The sequence below is a fragment of the Bufo gargarizans genome, chromosome 2, assembly GCF_014858855.1.
Source record: "Bufo gargarizans isolate SCDJY-AF-19 chromosome 2, ASM1485885v1, whole genome shotgun sequence".
In the NCBI taxonomy this organism is placed as follows: Eukaryota; Metazoa; Chordata; class Amphibia; order Anura; family Bufonidae; genus Bufo; species Bufo gargarizans.
This window is the reverse complement of record NC_058081.1, coordinates 609,656,005-609,675,343: the sequence shown is the minus strand read 5'-3', so window position 1 is coordinate 609,675,343 and position 19,339 is coordinate 609,656,005. Positions and strand designations below refer to the sequence as shown.

General features: G+C 41.8%; 1 protein-coding gene across 3 annotated transcripts; it reads right to left on the bottom strand.

The window, feature by feature from the left end:
- Positions 1–1,768: 1,768 nt before the first annotated feature.
- Positions 1,769–19,298, bottom strand: C2HXorf65 (chromosome 2 CXorf65 homolog). Of its 3 annotated transcripts, XM_044282014.1 has the most exons (6): positions 19,057–19,145; positions 17,375–17,461; positions 12,908–13,024; positions 7,703–7,777; positions 2,510–2,611; positions 1,769–1,917 (listed from the first exon to the last, which is right to left on the bottom strand). In XM_044282014.1, the coding sequence occupies exons 1-6, from the start codon at positions 19,079–19,081 to the stop codon at positions 1,868–1,870; spliced, it is 456 nt and encodes a 151-aa protein (XP_044137949.1). In that variant the 5' UTR covers positions 19,082–19,145; the 3' UTR covers positions 1,769–1,867. The 3 variants fall into 3 exon arrangements, with proteins under 3 accessions (XP_044137949.1, XP_044137948.1, XP_044137946.1); XM_044282013.1 differs by lacking the exons at positions 1,769–1,917; positions 2,510–2,611 and adding an exon at positions 19,178–19,298 and having other exon boundaries at positions 7,067–7,777; positions 19,057–19,094; XM_044282011.1 differs by lacking the exons at positions 1,769–1,917; positions 2,510–2,611 and having other exon boundaries at positions 7,067–7,777.
- Between the last annotated feature and the right edge of the window lie 41 nt (positions 19,299–19,339).

The following is a 19,339-nucleotide window of genomic DNA, read 5'->3' as shown; positions in this document are numbered from 1 at the left end:
TCCCTTTTAAACCCCAGTCCATGTCTCCTCAGTACTGGGAATCAGTGGGAGTCATATTAGAAAGTAACAAAAGGTTGGAGCATAACTAAAGGTGGAATTCCCTTTTTAATGTCCCCTAAAGGTGGCCACACATTAGATAGAAGTTGGTTGACGATCGCATAGGTGTCTGTCCATACTGTATGTATATGTATGTCCCTGTGTGTGTGTGTGTCTGTCCCTGTGTGTGTGTGTGTCTGTCCCTGTGTGTGTGTGTCTGTCCCTGTGTGTGTGTGTCTGTCCCTGTGTGTGTGTGTCTGGCCCTGTGTATGTGTGTGTGTGTGTCTGTCCCTGTGTGTGTGTGTCTGTCCCGGTGTGTGTGTGTCTGTCCCGGTGTGTGTGTGTCTGTCCCGGTGTGTGTGTGTCTGTCCCGGTGTGTGTGTGTCTGCCCTGTGTGTGTGTGTCTGTCCCTGTGTGTGTGTGTCTGTCCCTGTGTGTGTGTCTGGCCCTGTGTATGTGTGTGTGTGTCTCTCCCTGTGTGTGTGTCTCTCCCTGTGTGTGTGTCTCTCTCTTTGTGTGTGTGTATCTCCCTGTGTGTGTGTGTATCTACCTGTGTGTGTGTGTCTCCCTCTGTGTGTATCTCCCTGTGTGTGTGTCTCTCCCTCTGTGTGTGTCTCTCCCTCTGTGTGTGTGTGTCTCTCCCTCTGTGTGTATCTCCCTGTGTGTGTGTGTCTCTCCCTCTGTGTGTGTCTCTCCCTCTGTGTGTGTGTGTATCTCCCTCTGTGTGTGTGTATCTCCCTCTGTGTGTGTGTCTCTCTCTCTACCTGTGTGTGTGTCTCTCCCTCTGTGTGTGCGTCTCTCCTTAAGGCCTCATGCACACGGCCTTTGTTTTGGTCCACATCCGAGCCGCAGTTTTGGCGGCTCGGATGCGGACCCATTCACTTCAATGGGTCCGCAAAAGATGCGTTGGTCTGTTCCGTGGTCCCTCAATTTTTTTTTAACATGTCCTATTCTTGTCTGCGCCTTGCGAACAAGAATAGGCAGTTATATTAAAGGCTGCCCATGCCATTCCGCAAATTGCGGAACGGGCACGGACGCCATCCGTGTTTTGCGGATCCACGATTTGCAGACCACAAAAAACGGAACGGTCATGTGCATGTAGCCTAAGTGTGTGTCTCTCCCTGTGTGTCACCATCACCATGCCCACAGGGTTCATATGCCTTGACGCAGCTGCATCACGACGTTCTGTGCGGGGCAAGAAGAAGATGAAAGAGGAGGCAGCGCCGCCAGCATGGAGTCCATGGGAGAGACATAGGAAGGCACACTAAGGACATAGGTAACACTACCACATGATCTACTCTAGTGTTATCTGTGGTTTTACATAGGACTGCAGGTAACACTGCCACATTATCAGCACTGGTGTTATCTGTGGTTTTACATAGGACTGCAGGTAACACTACCACATTATTAGCACTAGTGTCATCTGTGGTTTTACATAGGACTGCAGGTAACACTACTAGAGTTTCTGTACTCAGATAGCCATGACTGTGTTATCTGTGCTGTTACATAGGACTGCAGGTGATATCTACTATATTTTCTGTACTCAGAAAGTTATCACTGTGTAAGGGGGCCCACTGAGACTTTATCGCCCAAGGGCCCACATGAACCTGGAGCCGGCCCTGCACCCAGTACATCCTTGGCCCGCATATCAAGGGATAGTCTCTTTGCTTTCACAATAGATTTGAGTGAAAGTGAACGTGCTTGACAGTAATGACAAAATATTTTCTAAAAATCTAATATATATATATATATATATTTTCAGAGAGAAAATGTCCCACTCCAGCAAAGAAAGGTTAAAAGCAGAGCAATCTGGATGTCTGAAGCTGTATTCTCACGATTTAGCCACTCGTTTCCGGACAGATGTGCTCTGTTTTCCTGCCACTGTGGAAAAGAAAAAAGATGAATATAAGTTCTGCTTGTGTGAGTGAAATGTCTTCCATCTGCCATTTGAAATCTTTGTGGTCATTTATCAAAGTGGTCTGAAGTAGAACTTGCTTAGTTGCCCATAGCAGCCAATCAGATTCCACTTTTCATTTTGGACAGCTCCTTTGGAAAATGAAAAGAGGAATCTGATTGGTTGCTATGGGCAACAAAGCCAGTTCTATTTTACACCGTATTTAATCTTAATGTGGTGAAAATGTTATCATTTTATACAATAGGAAACCACTTTAGGTACTTAGAGTAAAGGAAAATAGGGAGTTGTCATCATTTAAAGGAAAATTTGCCAGACAATATATTGCAACCAGAGAGTGGCTCATAGCTGTATATACTTTAATCATCACTTTTTATAATGCCATTTGTAATTGATAGAATTATGGATGTCAGAAGTAGCACATCCTCTACAATGGCTGCACGTTTGTTTTGCTTATTAATGCTGTTCAATATCACAGTGATCTGTGTCATATAACTCCATGGATTTATTTTTGGCATGTTTATCCTTTTCATATACAGTATATGGCCTCATGTGCTTTACCTTCCGGAGGAGTGGAAATCACAACTGTGTTTTTTCTGTTAGATTTTTTTGATTTCAGCTTACGACTCGAGTACTTTGATTCTCCCCAGTTTCCCAACTTTGCTGCAAAAAAAGTGAGTGGAGGCCTACATTACTAAAAACAAACAAAAAAAAAACGTACAGCATTACGGTGCGAGCATTACGGTACGACCCTTCGGAGCGGTCGTGATCCAGTTGGGTTGTGGCCATGCTGCGGTTAAGAACTGCACGACCAATTGGCCCGAAGCTACCTTTCATTTAACTAATGAGGACCGCACTGTGATTGATATTGATGTTGCTGTGCGGCCATTAACGATAAAGACCAACTATACAGTGGGGTCTTCATTAGTTAAATGAAAGGCAGCTGAGGGCTAATTGGTTGCATGGTTCTTAACCGCAGCGCGCCGCAACCCGACCGGATTATGACCGCTCCGTGTGGTTGTACCGTCACACCTAAAAAAAACACGACTAAGGCCAGGTTCACATTACCACTTTGTTTTCCATTCTTCTAATACTTTATTTTAGACAGGAGACGAAATCCTTTGTGCAGGACTTTTTCACCCATCTAAAATAAAGGATCTCTGGCAGAACTGACAAATATAGATGCAAACCACTGCAAAATAAGTACAACAGATGCTCAAAATAAAGGATCTTGTGTTTTGGTCAGTTATTTCCATCAGTGATTGTGAACCAAAACCAGGATTGGAGCCTCCACAGACATAAGGTATAAGGGAAAGATCTGTACCTGTTCTTGGTTTAGAGCCGCACCTGGGTTTGACTCAAAATCACTGATGGAAATCACTGACCAAACACTGATGTGTGAATGGCAGACAATTCTATGTACATCACCATGTCTAAATAATACCTACTAGCAATATATTTCCTTCAGCATTGACTATTTTGTGCTCTGCTTCATTAGGACACAGCTATGATCAGTGACTCCAGTTTATCTGCATTGCCCATTGGAGTGTTAAATAGTTTGAAATCCATCTCCTGTCTCATCAGCTCTGCCTCATACTCTGCTAATTCCTCTGTGCATGGATCAGCTCAAGAAAAAGGCAGTGTGTGCAGGATTGATTCTCAGGAAGGACAGCATAAATATATACTAAAGATATTAAAGGGGTTGTCCATCCGTTAATATTGATGAACTGTCGTCAGGATAGGTCATCAATATCTGATCGGCAGGGGTCCATGACCGGCACCACCGCTGTTCAGCTGTTTGAAGAGGAGTGAGTGCTCTATGAGAGGGCTGCTTTCTCATCATTACACTGAACTTCATCTCAGAAGTGCAGAGTAATAGAAGTACTCACTACATTCAAGTGAATGGAGCGAGTATTTGTAATTACATTACACCACCGCTCCAGAGGAAACGAGACGTAGTGTGAAGACCAGGAAGCGGCGCTTAAATGGAGCGACGCCTCCTCGTCATACAGCTGGTCGGTAAGGGGGAAATCCCAGAGAAAAAAACTGCAGCACATACGGTAGATTGAAGAGGGAAAGTAAGAGAGAAGCCAGGAGAGCAGCTTTTCACCTGGAGTAGTAGACACAGGGGCATAGCTATAGGGGGTGCAGAGGTAGCAGTCGCTACCGGGCCCAGGAGCCTAAGGGGCCCCAAAAACCCTTGTGCCACATAAGACACTGGCATTATAGAAAGTGCATGCTGGTCTATTTACACCTCCGGCTGGAGGGAAGGGGTTAGGTCAAGAATTTGGCATGAGGGGGTGCCCTTTCAATGTTTGCCTCTGGCAGCAGGAAGGCTATGTGCTACCCTGCCCCTTGCCAACAAGCACTGATGGAATGGGGGCCCAAGCTGAACTCTTGCACCAGGGCCCGTGAGCCTTTAGCTACGCCCCTGAGTAGACAGTATGTAATAAGGCGGTCAATGCATTGAAGTAATCAAAATGGAAACTTAGTTACGTAGCCATAAAAGAAAAATGTGAGATAGTCATGGATGCAATGGTCCCATTACATTAGTAGTAAGTCATCTACTGCTGCAAAAGCCATCAGAAGGAGCAACATCAAACTCCTAACAATAGAAGGAGCAATAGAATCCATACATAATAAGAACCATAGCTGAGCACAACCCCAGAGAGGTTCATGTCTGCCCGCATATCACAGGTGCCCTAGTTGGCTCCTGGACAAGGAATATTACAGTTTGTTACCGCCTGGTATATACATTCTTCTCACTGATGGCCATAACTGATCCCATCACTTCTGGCTTCGTTCCCTGATGAAGTTTTACACACACTGAAGTCATTGAATCAACACTTTAATGGTATTTTTTAGCCCACAACCCTTATGACACCTTGTTTAGCTCCATTCTCCACCAAGCTGCAATCAGCTGGTTCTAAGTTGCAAAATTTTACTGGCTTCCTACATAACAAAAGAAGAGAATAGTGATAAAACAGTAGTAGGTGATAAAATATCTTGCAATCAAAGTCCTGCAGCTTTCTTAAAGGGGTTGTTCACTTTCTGGTTATTGTTGACCAATGTGTTTGTGAGATGATTATATGGCAGTTACTAATATAGTCTTTGTTCAAATTCTGCACCATTTTCTATATTTCATAAGATATGCCCCCTTGCTTGCAATGTCTTTTGTGCTTTCCACACTGAAGTCCTGTCCATAAAATAGCTGCTGATGGAAGGTCATGTGACCAGGCAAATCACCTCTATGTGATGTCTCCTCCATTCAAATACACTACATCTGCACTAAACTTCCAACAGAACAAGTACAGATGACAGGTGTAGTGTATTATAATGGAGGAGACATTACATGGAGGTGAGTTTCCTGGTCACATGACCCTCCATCAGCAGCCATTTTATGGACAGGACATCTGAGTGGACAGATCAAAATACTTTGTAAACAAGGGACATGCCTTATAAAATATAGAAAAATGGTGCAGAATTTCAACAAAGACTGTATTAGTAATTGCCATACAATCATCTTATAAACACACTGGTCAACAGTAACCAGAAAGTGGCTAACCCCTTTAAATAGTTTCTACTTTAGTTCCTCAACTTTTTCAAGATTTCCGCTCATTGTCAGTGAATGAGATGATTTATGTTTACATTGTACAACTGTCTAGACTGTATATAATTGTAGCAAACCCTTAAATTGTACCTATACTTTTAACAAACTTTTGCTATATCATAGTTACATATCAAAGGTTTTGAACACTGGTGTTCCAAGTGCTAAGACCCCACCAATCGCTTAAACAAGGAGAATGAAGGATTCAAACGGACTCTCATTGCTGAAGATGGGCTCAATAGACAGTCACTATGAGACAGTCTTCAGTCCATCTACTACAGCTAGAAGAGACAGTGCTTATTTCTTCTAGTTTTAGCAATTGGTGGGGGTCTGAGCACTTGGTGGGGGTCTCAGCCAGGCTCGGACTGGCCCACAGGGGTACAGGTGAATCCCCCGTGGGCCCTTGAGCAAGGTGGGCCCCTAGTCACTCCCCTGCTTTTACAAGTGGCACATGGCACAGTACTGCCAGTCTACTGCCAGTACTGCCAGTACACTGATTGCAGTAGATATAGATATAGGGAGCATAGAGTCTCTAAACCAGCCTATGTTGATATGAAAACCTGGGCACATTAAACATTTAACAAAAGTAACCAGTTTATTATTATAGACACATTGGGTGGTATAGAGTCAAGCTAGTCATGTCCTCTTTCTCCAGGGACCTGCCCTCTCAAAATCACTGCATGGGTGCCCATGATCATATTGTAGCGTCTTGCTGCTGCTGCTGCCACTGTATGGGTGGTTAGTATTAAATAGTGGGCCCCCAAAATGAATTTTTACTGGTTGGCCCTAGGCACCCTAGTCCAACACTGGTCTCGGCGCTTGGACCACTACCAATCAAAGCCTTTAATATGTCACTGTGGAATATCAAAGTTTGTTAAAAGTACAGGTACTCTTTAATGGGGCTTTCGGAATACAATATTTATGATTATCCTCAGGATAGGTCATCAATATTAGATGAGTGGGTGAGGGTTTTACTCCCAGCACCCCTGCCGATCAACTGTTTCAAGAGGTTGCAGCCCTCTGGTAAGTGCTGCAGTCTTTTCCTAGCCCACCTCACGTCCATCAGTCACATGGCGCAGGTGCAGCTCAGTCTTATTCAAGTGAATGGCAATATGAAGCACAACCACTATACAGTGTACAGTACAGCTCTGGGCTTGGTATGCCGTGGGGAGGTAGCAGCACTCACTGGATCGCTGCGGTCTCTTCAAACAGCAGATTGGCGGGGTGCCAGGAGTCTGATAACATAGGTCATCAATGTTGTACTCCCTAAAAAACCCTTTAACACTGAGAATGACAGGTGAAACTCGAAAAATTAAAATATCATGCAAAGTTATTTCAGTAATGCAACTTAAAAGGTGAAACTAGCATATACGATAGACATGCAAAGCGAGATATTTTAAGCCTTTATTTATTATAATTTGGATGATGATGGCTTACAGCTTATGAAACCCCAAAGTCACAATTTTGATGTCCCCTTTGCTCAGGGGTATGGATTAATTAGCTGACTAGAGTGTGACACTTTGAGCCTAGAATATGGAACCTTTTCACAAAATTCTAATTTTAAGTTGCATTTCTGAAATAAATGAACTTTTGTTGTCAGCCTCTGATATAAACTGGAATGATCCTATTCACTGTCATTAAGTAGACATCTTAAAAATGGTAAGGTAAACACAAAGGGTGGAATTTACCAAAGACCGGCATTTTATGCTGGTTTGTGATCTTGCATGTGCTCCTAGAGGACGCACCTCATTTATGGCTAGATGCAAGCCTCAATATATATTAGGCACATCCTCCAGCACCCTGTGCATCTAAATTGAAAGCTACCCTTTCTTCCCACTCCCCCTTTTTTCTGAAATTGGCTAGGGCAGCATAGAAATGCCACTTGCGACAATATTTTGCACCAGAAAAGTGGCATGGGGTGAATGATAAATTCCCCCAAATTATATTAGACAGTTGCAGAATTTAGCATTAGCTGCATAGTCTTGTATATAGTCAGTATAACTGAAATAGAGAGTGTTGATGAAAATGAAGTAATTTCTCGATGATGTCAAATACATAATACAGAATGGAGACCACATAATATGTAGATTGCTTGAGCTGTAGGGACTTGGCAAGATATTTGTGGAATTCTAAAGGTTCACCCTTACCTAAAAATTTGGCATTTACAATGGTATCATCATTCAGTAATGGGGTAAATATGACATCTGAGGAGTCCGGGGACCCTGAGGAAAGAGGATACAGTAAATTTGAATGTTATCTACTCCATATCACTAATAGGCAGAAGATGAATGACAGGTTACGATACTAGCAGACAGAGAATATAGTGAGAGGAAATCTGAGGCGGGATAGTAATATCACAGAATGTGGGGAAGGATTTAGTTAGGAAGGCATGGTGATGTCATGGAACGCAGGGGAATGTTATCAGGTGATGTCACATCTCAGCTAAAACTCTAGGATTCAATAATACAACTCAGGTAAGGGTAGTATATTCAGGGAGATAGATTGAAAAAAAAACATAATATACAAGTAACATAAACTTTTATAGAAGTGCAAATTTATTTTTGGTGATAGCGACAAACAGCATACATTTCTTATTGCTCTCTGTGTGCTATAATAAAAATTCAGAATGGTGTCACTCATTGTTTTTTTCTCACATACTAACAGCCTATATGTGACTATGCAGCGAGCCCATGTGAGAGTCGAGAGGAAGGTAGTTGTTGTAGTGGCCTGATGGTATTAGTAGCCTCAGGGTGGCTATGTCCCTCCCTAGGCCCATGCACCATGAAGGAAGGTTGCTTTTTCATTCCCTTAGGGCGCATTCTGGACTTTTAGGCCTCTTTCACACGGGCGTCATGTTTTTGGCCCGGATAAGATGCGGGTGCGTTGCGGGAAAATGCGCGATTTAATGCTTAGTACAATAGGGCTGGAGGGGTTAAAAAAAATAAAAAATAATTTAACTCACCTTAATCTACTTGCTCGCACAGCCCGGCTTCTCTTCTGTCTTCTTCTTTGAGGAATAGGACCTTTGATGATGTCACTGCGCTCATCACATGGTCCATCACATGATCCATCACCATGGTGATAATTCATGTGACGGACCATGTGATGACCGCAGTGACGTCACCACAGTTCCTTTTCCTGTGCACAGCAAAGATAAAGACAGAAGAGAAGCCGGGCTGCACGAGCAAGTGGATTAAGGTAAGTTAAATCTTTATTTATTTTTTAACCCCTCCAGCCCTATTGTACTATGCATTCTGTATTAAGAATGCTTTTTTTCCCCTTATAACCATGTTATAAGGGAAAATAATAATGATCGGGTCCCCATCCCGATCGTCTCCTAGCAACAAATCGTAAAAATCGCACCGCATCCACACTTGCTTGCGGATGCTTGCGATTTTCACGCAGCCCCATTCACTTCTATGGGGCCTGCGTTGCATGGAAAACGCACAAAGACGAGCATGCTGCGATTTTCACGCAACGCACAAGTGATACGTGAAAATCACCGCTCATGTGCACAGCCCCATAGAAATGAATGGGTCCGGATTCAGTGCGGTTGCAATGCGTTCACCTCACGCATTGCACCCGTGCGGAAATCTCGCCTGTGTGAAAGGGGCCTTAGGGGCTCCTGCATGGTGGAAGCTGGGGTGCCCTTGATGTTAGAGAGGTGCAAGGCAGGAGGGCAGACAAAGGGCTGGTGGATGGTGGAGGCCATGACCAGGTCCATTTAGTTAAAATAAAGTCTCTCTTTACTGCATAGATGATAGTGGTTGTAGTACACAGACAAGAAGTAAACGCAGCTCTCAAGTTTTTCACAAAGTAGGCTTTTTTCAAAAGGCTGTATATAAGAGGTGGCTGTAATGATGATCCTTTCCGAGTCTCTTTCTATTGGTACTGGCAATCTCCCAAGATGGGCTAAAGGTGTGCAATCAGTCTCAATATACTTTCTGCAGTACCTAACTGTGGGATGCAGTCCTAGATCAGGTGGCCAGCCTGTCTTGGTAGTGTGGCTGGGGCTAGAAGCAAATAACCCTAACCATGTGCAGTAAAGACAAAAACCGTAGGAGTTTTTTTTTTTTACCTTTTCAGTACACCAGAAGGACCACTGCAAAGTCTTAAAGAGGACCTGTCACCACTACTGACATGTCTGTTTTAATAGCTTTATGCATTTCCCATATAATAACAATTCTGGAACATCTATTCTTATGGCTCTGTGTTGTGCCATTCCTTTATTATTTGTACCAGAAGTTATGAATGGGGGGTGGGGGTACCTGCACAGACTCTCTTTACCCTTACTGAAGGCTAATAACAAATAATTCATAACTTCTGGTAGAAATAATAAAGGAATGGCACATCTTAGAGTCATAAGAGTAGATTCTCCAGAATTGTTATTACATAGGGAATGCATGAAGCTATAAAAACACGCATGTCAGGAGTGGTGACAGGTCCTTTTTAATTACAATTGACAAAGTTAATGCAATGTTTATTGAATTCAATGTTGTAATTTGTTGTGCACATGCAATTGATATGGGTAACTTATGGTTAACAAATTGTGTGGGGTCCATTTGCATATCTCCTTCTTAAACTTCCCTATCCTTGTATAAGCATATCTGGTGAGAGATCTACCTTTGTTTCAGGGACATGATGTTATGCAGAGCTGTTCAGCTAGTTGTAATTGCTAATCAGGGAGTTGTTACTACTGTTAGCTAGACATATAATCTTAAGCAGCACTACAGGCCCCAATTTAGGAGAAATATACAAATAATAAGAATAGTGATGATGGTGCTCGCGGATGGAGATCCTGGCTAGGGGTCCCGTCAAAGAGCAAATATTTAGGAATACACAGCACTCACCAGTTGAATGAACAAGCAATCTTGAGAAAGACCAGAAAGACCATATATGGTCAAAACGTTGCTGTCTGTATGCTGCTGGTACAAATAAAGTAACAGGATTTTGTTCATTCAACTGGTGAGTGCTGCTGATTTCTACATATTTGCTTATGTACAGGCAGCCATTTTACCATGTGCTTTCAGTGTTAATGCAAATGTTTGAGTACATGCTATCTATACTTTATACTTATACTTGCTATTTGTATTCTTGTAGTTTTACCAATTAAACAAGTTAGACTACAAAGAACAGTCCTCTTATTTGGAAGACAGGAATGGTTTCTACTGAATGTCAGACTGCACACTGTGTGAACGTGTATGAAGACAGAACAAGCGCTGTTTCTATTTTAGCAGATGATACCAAGCTATGTAGTATTTTGCAGTCTATGGAAGATGCCCATAAACTATCAAGCAGATTTGGACACTGAGTGGTTGAACATCCACTTGGCAATTAAGGCTCGATGTGGATAAATGTAAAATTATGCATCTGGGTACAAATAATTTACATGTATCATATGTCCTAGAGGGGAGTATCACTGGAAGACTCACTTGTAGTAAAGGATTTGGGTCTACTTGTAGATCCTAGACTAAATAACTTAATACAGTGTCAATCAGCTGCTCCTAAGGCAAGAAGGATATTGGCATGTATTAAAAGAAGCATGGACTCACAGGACAGGGATGTAATATTACCATTATACAAATGTTTACAAAGCCTCATCTAGAATATGCAATTCAGTTCTGGGCACAAGTCCATAGAAAGTATGCCATCGAACTGGGAAAAGAACAAAGAAAAGCACTAAACTAATCGGGCATGGAGGGTCTTACTTATCAATACAGATTAAAATAATAAAATGTATTTAGTCTTGAGAAGAAACATCTAAGGGGGACATAATTGACTTATACAACATATAAATAAAAAAAATGGTGAAACGCTGTTCCATGTAAAGGGGCACTGCCTAAGTCTGGAAAAGAAAAAGTTCTCCAGTCTCCAGAGGTGACAAAGTTTCTTCACCGTAAAAACTGTAAATCTGTGGGTTAGCCTACCTCAGGACATCATAACGGCAGGAACAGTGAATGCTTTAAAAAAAAGTTTAGATGAATTCTTAAAATTAAATAAGATTTAGGGCTCATTCACCCGGCCGTATGAATGGATCCACACCCGTTCCGCAATTTTACGGAAGGTCTCCGGATCCATTCATTTCTTTGGGCCCTCAAAAGATGCGAACAGCACACGTGTGCTGTCCGCATCCATTATTCCGTACCGCGGCTCCACAGAAAAGATAGAACGTGTCCTATTCTTGTCCGCAAGGACAAGAATAGGCATTTTCTATTATGGTTGCGGTCATGTGCGGTCCCCAAATTGCGGAACGCACATGGCTGGTATCCGTGCTTTGCGGATCTGCAAATTGCGTATCTGCAAAGCACTATGGCCATCTGAATGGGCCCTAATGCTTATGTAAATGTGTTGCAGTATCATTCTCACTCCCCTTTCCTAAAATTCACATGTATTTGTTCAACTGTACTAACTATGTAACGCTTTACCAGTGAACCAGCAGGTCCCTACAAATATTCCATGAATTTATTTTTGCAAAAACAGTTTTCTGTATACTTCTTGTCCCGGCTCTTTAACGTCCTCCTTTGTTTGGACGTTTAGGATGTCAAATAGCCTTGATTGACCATTCACTGCAACCAGAAAGAACCCAATGTAGTGAATCAACTAGATTCTGAGTCATGGATCCACCAGTCTGTGCCGCTGGATCAGCTCTGTTCCTCTAACTATGCTGCAGCTTGCTTCTTGTTGGCTAGGCCTCTTTCTCTGCCTGTAGGGTGCACATGCTCCCTTTGGACCTTAAAGAGCCAGTACACACACTGTAATCTTTACCAGCCAATAGGTGGCCACCTTGGAGTATTTCAAGCACCTTCTCCTATATGTAGGTGCCTGAACAATAGGTTCTTATTTGCTAACGTCCTGCAAAAATGTACTGTTCTACGTTTATCTGCCCATGTACTAACTTCCACCATGACCCTGGACTGTTTAATGGATTACATGTTCTCTGCCTGTCCTGAGCTCGGTTTGTTGCTGAATACAGTTTTTCCTGATCTCTTGGGGCTCCACATTGGAGTCTCTAAACCCTGTGGGTCGTTGGCAGTCACTTGAGACTACTCCAGAAGGTAGCAACCTGGTGGTTCCCCTGCAGTAAAATCCAGATCCCTTTACAGTGGTTAAAGGATAAATATCAGGGGGGCCACTTAGATAAGGCTCTTAGGAGTAGCCTCAAGTAAAATAAAGTGACAGCAGATCCACATCTGCTTTGTAAAAATATTTTTTTCTCTCGGTGCAGACTGCGATAGAATACAATATTTTGTATTTAATGACAAAGAAAAACAGTCAATTATTATTCAAAAATTATTTTCTATGAATATGGAGTTTTAAAAATACCTGTTTCTGATGTCTATTTAATTACTTACTATTCACGGCAAGCAGGACACACGTCTCCCTTTCACTGAGGAGCTCATTGGCATAACACTGCTGGTTCTCCAGAAGATTCTTCACTTGTCCACTGCCATCTGCAAGTTCTATTTCCCCTACAATATACAAATTGGGTATTCATAGGAACAGTACTGACACTATGGAAAACGGCTAAGAGTGAACTCATTTATGTTGATTTTCAGGCCTCATTTTGTGGAAAAGGCACATCATATTTCAAATGTCAATCTGGCCAATTCTAAATAATTTAGACAGTATTCGTTGCATTGCTGTATTATAAGCAATGCGCCATAACGTATTATCATGCCTCATACTGTACTATAAACAAAATCATACTGAAACATATACAATATAGGGGTACAACACATCATACATGTGATATAAACTATTTTCTTGAAATTCGTTTCATGTCCAATTCATTGAATTTTTCTAAAAATTTGATTAGTGGCTCAATTGATTTTATAAATCACAGAAAAAATGCACCACACGGATATGCCACTGACTATACTGGCTAGTCATAAATGCAGATATTAAAAGCTGAGACTTTTGCCAATATATTCCTGTCAGGAAGATATCGGAGCCCACATGCACCACCAGACCTTGTTCACACCATAGGTAGCGTAGTGGTAGGACCCCTTGCCATGCTGAGAGCCGTGACGTGGTGCATGTGGGCTCCGATATCGTCCTGACAGGAATATATTGGCAAAAGTCTCAGCTTTTAATATCTGCATTTATGACTAGCCAGTATAGTCAGTGGCATATCCGTTTGGTGCATTTTTTCTGTGATTTATGATTATATTTTCATCCGCACAATGCTCCGTTTTGTGTAGGATGCCTTTGTGGTGCATGTGGACCGCGCCGACATCCTCCACCGTATGCAAAATATTTTTTGCTGGGGATAGTCGTTTGCTGCGGTCCACATGCGGTGGGGCTGCTCCCCCAATGAAAAACACGCTACAGTGTTAGGGGTTGAGCAGCTCCCCCAGATTTGCCACTATATTTCTGTGTTTTTGGCTCAATTGATTTTACACAAATCAAAAGTGCTATACTTGTCCAGAAAATTTGTTTTTTTCTCCTTTTTATTATTTATTTATTTATTTATTTTTACAAATTTTTGCTTTTTCTCCTCCCCCCCCACCTCTTTTAAGCTCTTTGAAGCAATGACAGCAATAGCAAATAATGTCACTGACATATACAGTGCAGCTACGGGTAAAGATATGGTTGACTGTGTTAACAAACAGCCTGTTTAAAAATACACTATGCTGTCACATTTGTTTTTTTTTTTTTTCATATTAGAAACCATCCAAAAATGGACCCTTTATTGGGGGCAGACGGTGTTTAAACACTCAATGTTATTGGAATGAAAACAGTGGCTTATTTGGAAAGAGAGTCCAACAATTATGCCTTAATGGGGACAGATTCCTGCCTCTGTTTATACACACATGTTAATGTCATAAGAAACAGTAGCTTGTTTTGCAGAAGTGTCCAAAAATTTTGCACTAATGTTGGCAGAATGCCTATAATTGAACACACACAAGTGTTAATTGTCAATAAAAACAGTGGCTTGTTCTGAAGTTGAACAAGCCTTGAAAAAATTCCCTTTTATTTGGGAGCAGCAGCAGTACAGTGTGGATGTGGAAATGGTAAAATATATACGGTTAATAGTGGCAACAATAGTAGTGCCAGCAGAAGCAGCACAGCATGGAGCAGACAAGGCAGCAAGTACATGTGTGTGTGGCTGTTTTGGGGTAGTAGTTGAGGCAGCTGTTTAGGGCTAATGGTAGTGGCAATAGAGGTAATGGAAGTAGCAATAGGGGGTTTAGCACTGGGGAGTGGCAACAGCAGCAGTGGCCATTAGGTAGACCTTCAGAGAGTGGCAGTGGCTTAATGGGGTAAGCGATCAATATCCACTGTCAGCAATGGCAAATCTATTCATTTGCCATAGCCAGAGGTGTCATTTTGACAAAAAATATGTTTGTACACTGACACTGGTGACTGGACAAGAGTCCAGTGAGAGCAAACTGGGCCAGTTCTGGCCACTGTTCCATTCTGCCTAGCTAGAAGTCCATGGGGTCAGGGAAAACAGTACGTGCCACAGTCATTTAGAAAACAAGACAATTTTAAACAATATTTTTGGAAAAAAGACACCTAAAAAATACAAACCGGATTCCAAAAAAGTTGGGACACTATACAAATCATGAATAAAAACTGAATGCAATGATGTGGAGGTGCCAACTTCTAATATTTTATTCAGAATAGAACATAAATCACGGAACAAAAGTTTAAACTGAGAAAATGTACCATTTCAAGGGAAAAATATGTTGAATCAGAATTTCATGGTGTCATCAAATCCCCCAAAAGTTGGGACAAGGCAATTTTTACCACTGTGTGGCCTCTCCCCTTCTTCTTACAACACTCAACAGACGTCTGGGGACCGAGGAGACCAGTTTCTAAAGTTTAGAAATAGGAATGCTCTCCCATTCTTGTCTAATACAGGCCTCTAACTGTTCAATCATCTTGGGCCTTCTTTGTTGCACCTTCCTCTTTATGATGCGCCAAATGTTCTCTATAGGTGAAAGATCTGGACTGCAGACTGGCCATTTCAGTACCCGGATCCTTCTCCTACGCAGCCATGATGTTGTGATTGATGCAGAATGTGGTCTGGCATTATCTTGTTGAAAAAGGCAGGGTCTTCCCTGAAAGAGATGACGTCTGGATGGGAGCATATGTTGTTCTAGAACCTGAATATATTTTTCTGCATTGATGGTGCCTTTCCAGACATGCAAGCTGCCCATGCCACACGCACTCATGCAACCCCATACCATCAGAGATGCAGGCTTCTGAACTGAGCGTTGATAACAACTTGGGTTGTCCTTGTCCTCTTTGGTCCGGATGACATGGCGTCCCAGATTTCCAAAAAGAACTTCGAATCGTGACTCGACTGACCACAGAACAGTCTTCCATTTTGCCACACTCCATTTTAAATGATCCCTGGCCCAGTGAAAGCGCCTGAGCTTCTGGATCTTGCTTAGAAATTGCTTCTTCTTTGCACTGTAGAGTTTCAGCTGGCAACGGCGGATGGCACGGTGGATTGTGTTCACTGACAATGGTTTCTGGAAGTATTCCTGAGCCCATTCTGTGATTTCCTTTACAGTAGCATTCCTGTTTGTGGTGCAGTGTCGTTTAAGGGCCCGGAGATCACGGGCATCCAGTATGGTTTTACGCCCTTGACCCTTACGCACAGAGATTGTTCCAGATTCTCCAAATCTTCGGATGATGTTATGCACAGTTGATGATGATAGATGCAAAGTCTTTGCAATTTTTCGCTGGGTAACACCTTTCTGATATTGCTCCACTATCTTTCTGCGCAACATTGTGGGAATTGGTGATCCTCTACCCATCTTGGCTTCTGAGAGACACTGCCACTCTGAGAAGCTCTTTTTATACCCAATCATGTTGCCAATTGACCTAATTAGTGTTAATTGGTCTTCCAGCTTTTCGTTATGCTCAAATTTACTTTTTCCAGCCTCTTATTGCTACTTGTCCCAACTTTTTGGGGGATTTGTTGACACAGTGAAAATTTGAATCAACGTATTTTTCCTTTAAAATGATACATTTACTCGGATTAAACGTTTGATCTGTCATCTACGTTCTATTACAAATAAAATATTGACATTTGCCATCTCCACATTCAGTTTTTATTCACAATTTGTTTAGTGTCCCAACTTTTTTGGAATCCGGTTTGTAGGTCCAACTAATAGCATAGAGAAGAAGTGGAACTGTGCCACTATGGACACCTGGCCAGAAGTCAGACTGATGGGCTAAAAATACATTTTTTCAATTGGTATTGAAATGTTTCAGCAGTTTTTGTGATATATGGGGTTAAAAAATCAGTTTATTTGTAGACTGTCACATGCATTTCGGCAGCTGACTGCTCATGTGAAGCCTTATCTCTCCTATGTCTTGAACACTCATTTAGGCCATATTCTTATCAGTTTCATAAGAGCTTAGCTATGATGAGTGTTTATGAGGTCAGAAGATCAGAGATAAGGCTTCACATGAGCCACTGACAGTATTCAGGAACGAGAGTCTGCAAATAGACTGATTTTTAACCCCATGTCCTGTAACTGCATTTTCAGCAGAAGAACCTGTCAGAATTTTGCCCCTAATTGGCTGATCATGCTGTCTGTCAGCCTTTGCACCAATTAGGGCAAGGTTTTCCCCACCAATCTTCACAGATTCGTTTGGCAGGTGGATTTTTGTTAAATTTGTAACAAATCCCCTTTGTTTTAGAGTTGATTTAGTTATCTCTAACCATACAGTATTGGAATCCATTATAAACTGTCATGCTGCACCATAACCTTGTCATTATACGTCACACTATATGATTATACATTATATTTCTACATCATTCTGCAATCATTCTTCCCCTTGTGTCTCCTTCATACCTTCATTTTCATAGTGACAAGAGTTCTTCATACATTCTAGAAGGAGTTGAACTTTACAGTTGATATTAAACAGCATCTCTTCACTGTCTGTGAATGAAATCTGGGTATTAATTGATGAATAAGAAGATGCAGTTAGGCAAAGGTTTGCATTTATTTAGTAAACTGAGTCTGATTTATGTTATTCCACAAACCTCTGTCATGCCAGATCCACAAACCTTCCTATATATGCTATATGCACAAGTAAATGAGGCCTATTAGACCATGTACACAATAGAGTGGCAATAATAGTCCATGCAATATAAGTGACCTACTACAACACTCTACACATGAAAGAGTCATTACTACAAGATTATAGACAAGACGCCCAAGATTGTACATTTAGATGAGACCTCACTTATATGGTGCTGACATATTTCTTAGCACATTACAGACATTATCGTTGCTTGCTATCTCAAATTCCCTATCAGTCAGTATGTTTTTGGAGTGTCGGAGGAAAGTCACACAAACACATGGAGAACATACAAACTCCATGTAGATGGTCAGATTTAAACCTAGCACTGCAAGGAACCGGGTGTTGAATCCTACAATCATACAAATACAAGCGACCGGTTAACTGGTTACAAAATCAACAATGATCATAGAAACATTGTATACGTAGAGCTTATACAGAGTCCCTATGGTTCCACATTACAACACAGTAGGCACTTAGTGTGTCATATGAGGTCTCTGTATGGCATCACTTTAGGCTAGGTTCACATATGCAAGCTGAAAGTCAGTATTTATTCCAGAGCCCCTATAGGGTTCCATTATAGTCAATGGGGTTCTGGCGGGGCATAGAGGTATCTGGCTATGCCGGATACAGTGAACTCCGGTTGTCTGTTCCTCTGTTGTAACAGACCGCCGGAGTTCACAAAGTACAGTATATTTGAACAGACCTTTAGGGAGACAATGCTTTCTTATACTGAACCTGCATTCTACTGTATCTGACAAAATAATGTTTTGAAAGTGCCTTGAAGGTGCAGATGGCCCTATAGACTTCAATGGGTGCTATATCGCGGCATTACTAAAGTAATCAATGGTTTCATCTGTCAGCTGGTAACACAGTGGTAAAACCACATGTTTTTTGTTTTAAAACTATATTTTAAGCAGCTCCAAAGCTGAAAAAAAAACTAGCAGTGAAAATCCAGCCTTAGGCCACGTTCATATTTCCATGTCTGTTTGACATCAGTGGAAAATCACTGTGTTTCATCAGTAAAGATGTCTGTAAAAAAAATCAGTGTGCCTGTTTTTTGCTCTGTGTGTGTCATCCATATTCCACAGACACTGCTAGGCTGAAAATTAATTTCAAGAGCATTTCCTACCAATGGTCCATGAAAAACCACTGACACAACATGGTTTTTTATGGACCCATAGATTTCAATCGGCGTGTTTGGTCCACATCATAGACCAAAGTATTGACTCACAGTGACTTTATCTCTGTGTAGCCTCCATTCTTGGTTTCGTCTCACAATCACTGATGGGAATTACTGAACAAATCCTGACTAAACACTAACTGTGTGAAAGCGGTCTTACTGAACCATATCCTACTTTACAAGACTAAAATACAGACAAGAGCTAACAAGCCAATTACATTTACATACATTTGGTAGAAACCCTTCGAGATCTGTCCCTTTTCTACTTACCTCCATAAAGAACAGTTATGAACATTTCTGCTGTATTCCTGAAAGAATTAGATAAGTGGAGACGTTATAAGAGGAGTCCTAGAGCTGTCGACTATAGAAAGGTGGAAATAAAGAGACTTACTGTAAGTGAGCAGCTGAAATTGTGAGTGTCTCTAGTCATGGTAGCAGGAGCAATAAAAACAGGGGCAGTCTCCAGGGAGAGACTAGATGGCCACAATTAGCAGCCATTGACTTGACTGCTGTTTACCAAGCCAGATCTGATTGCTCAGTAAACAATCCTTAT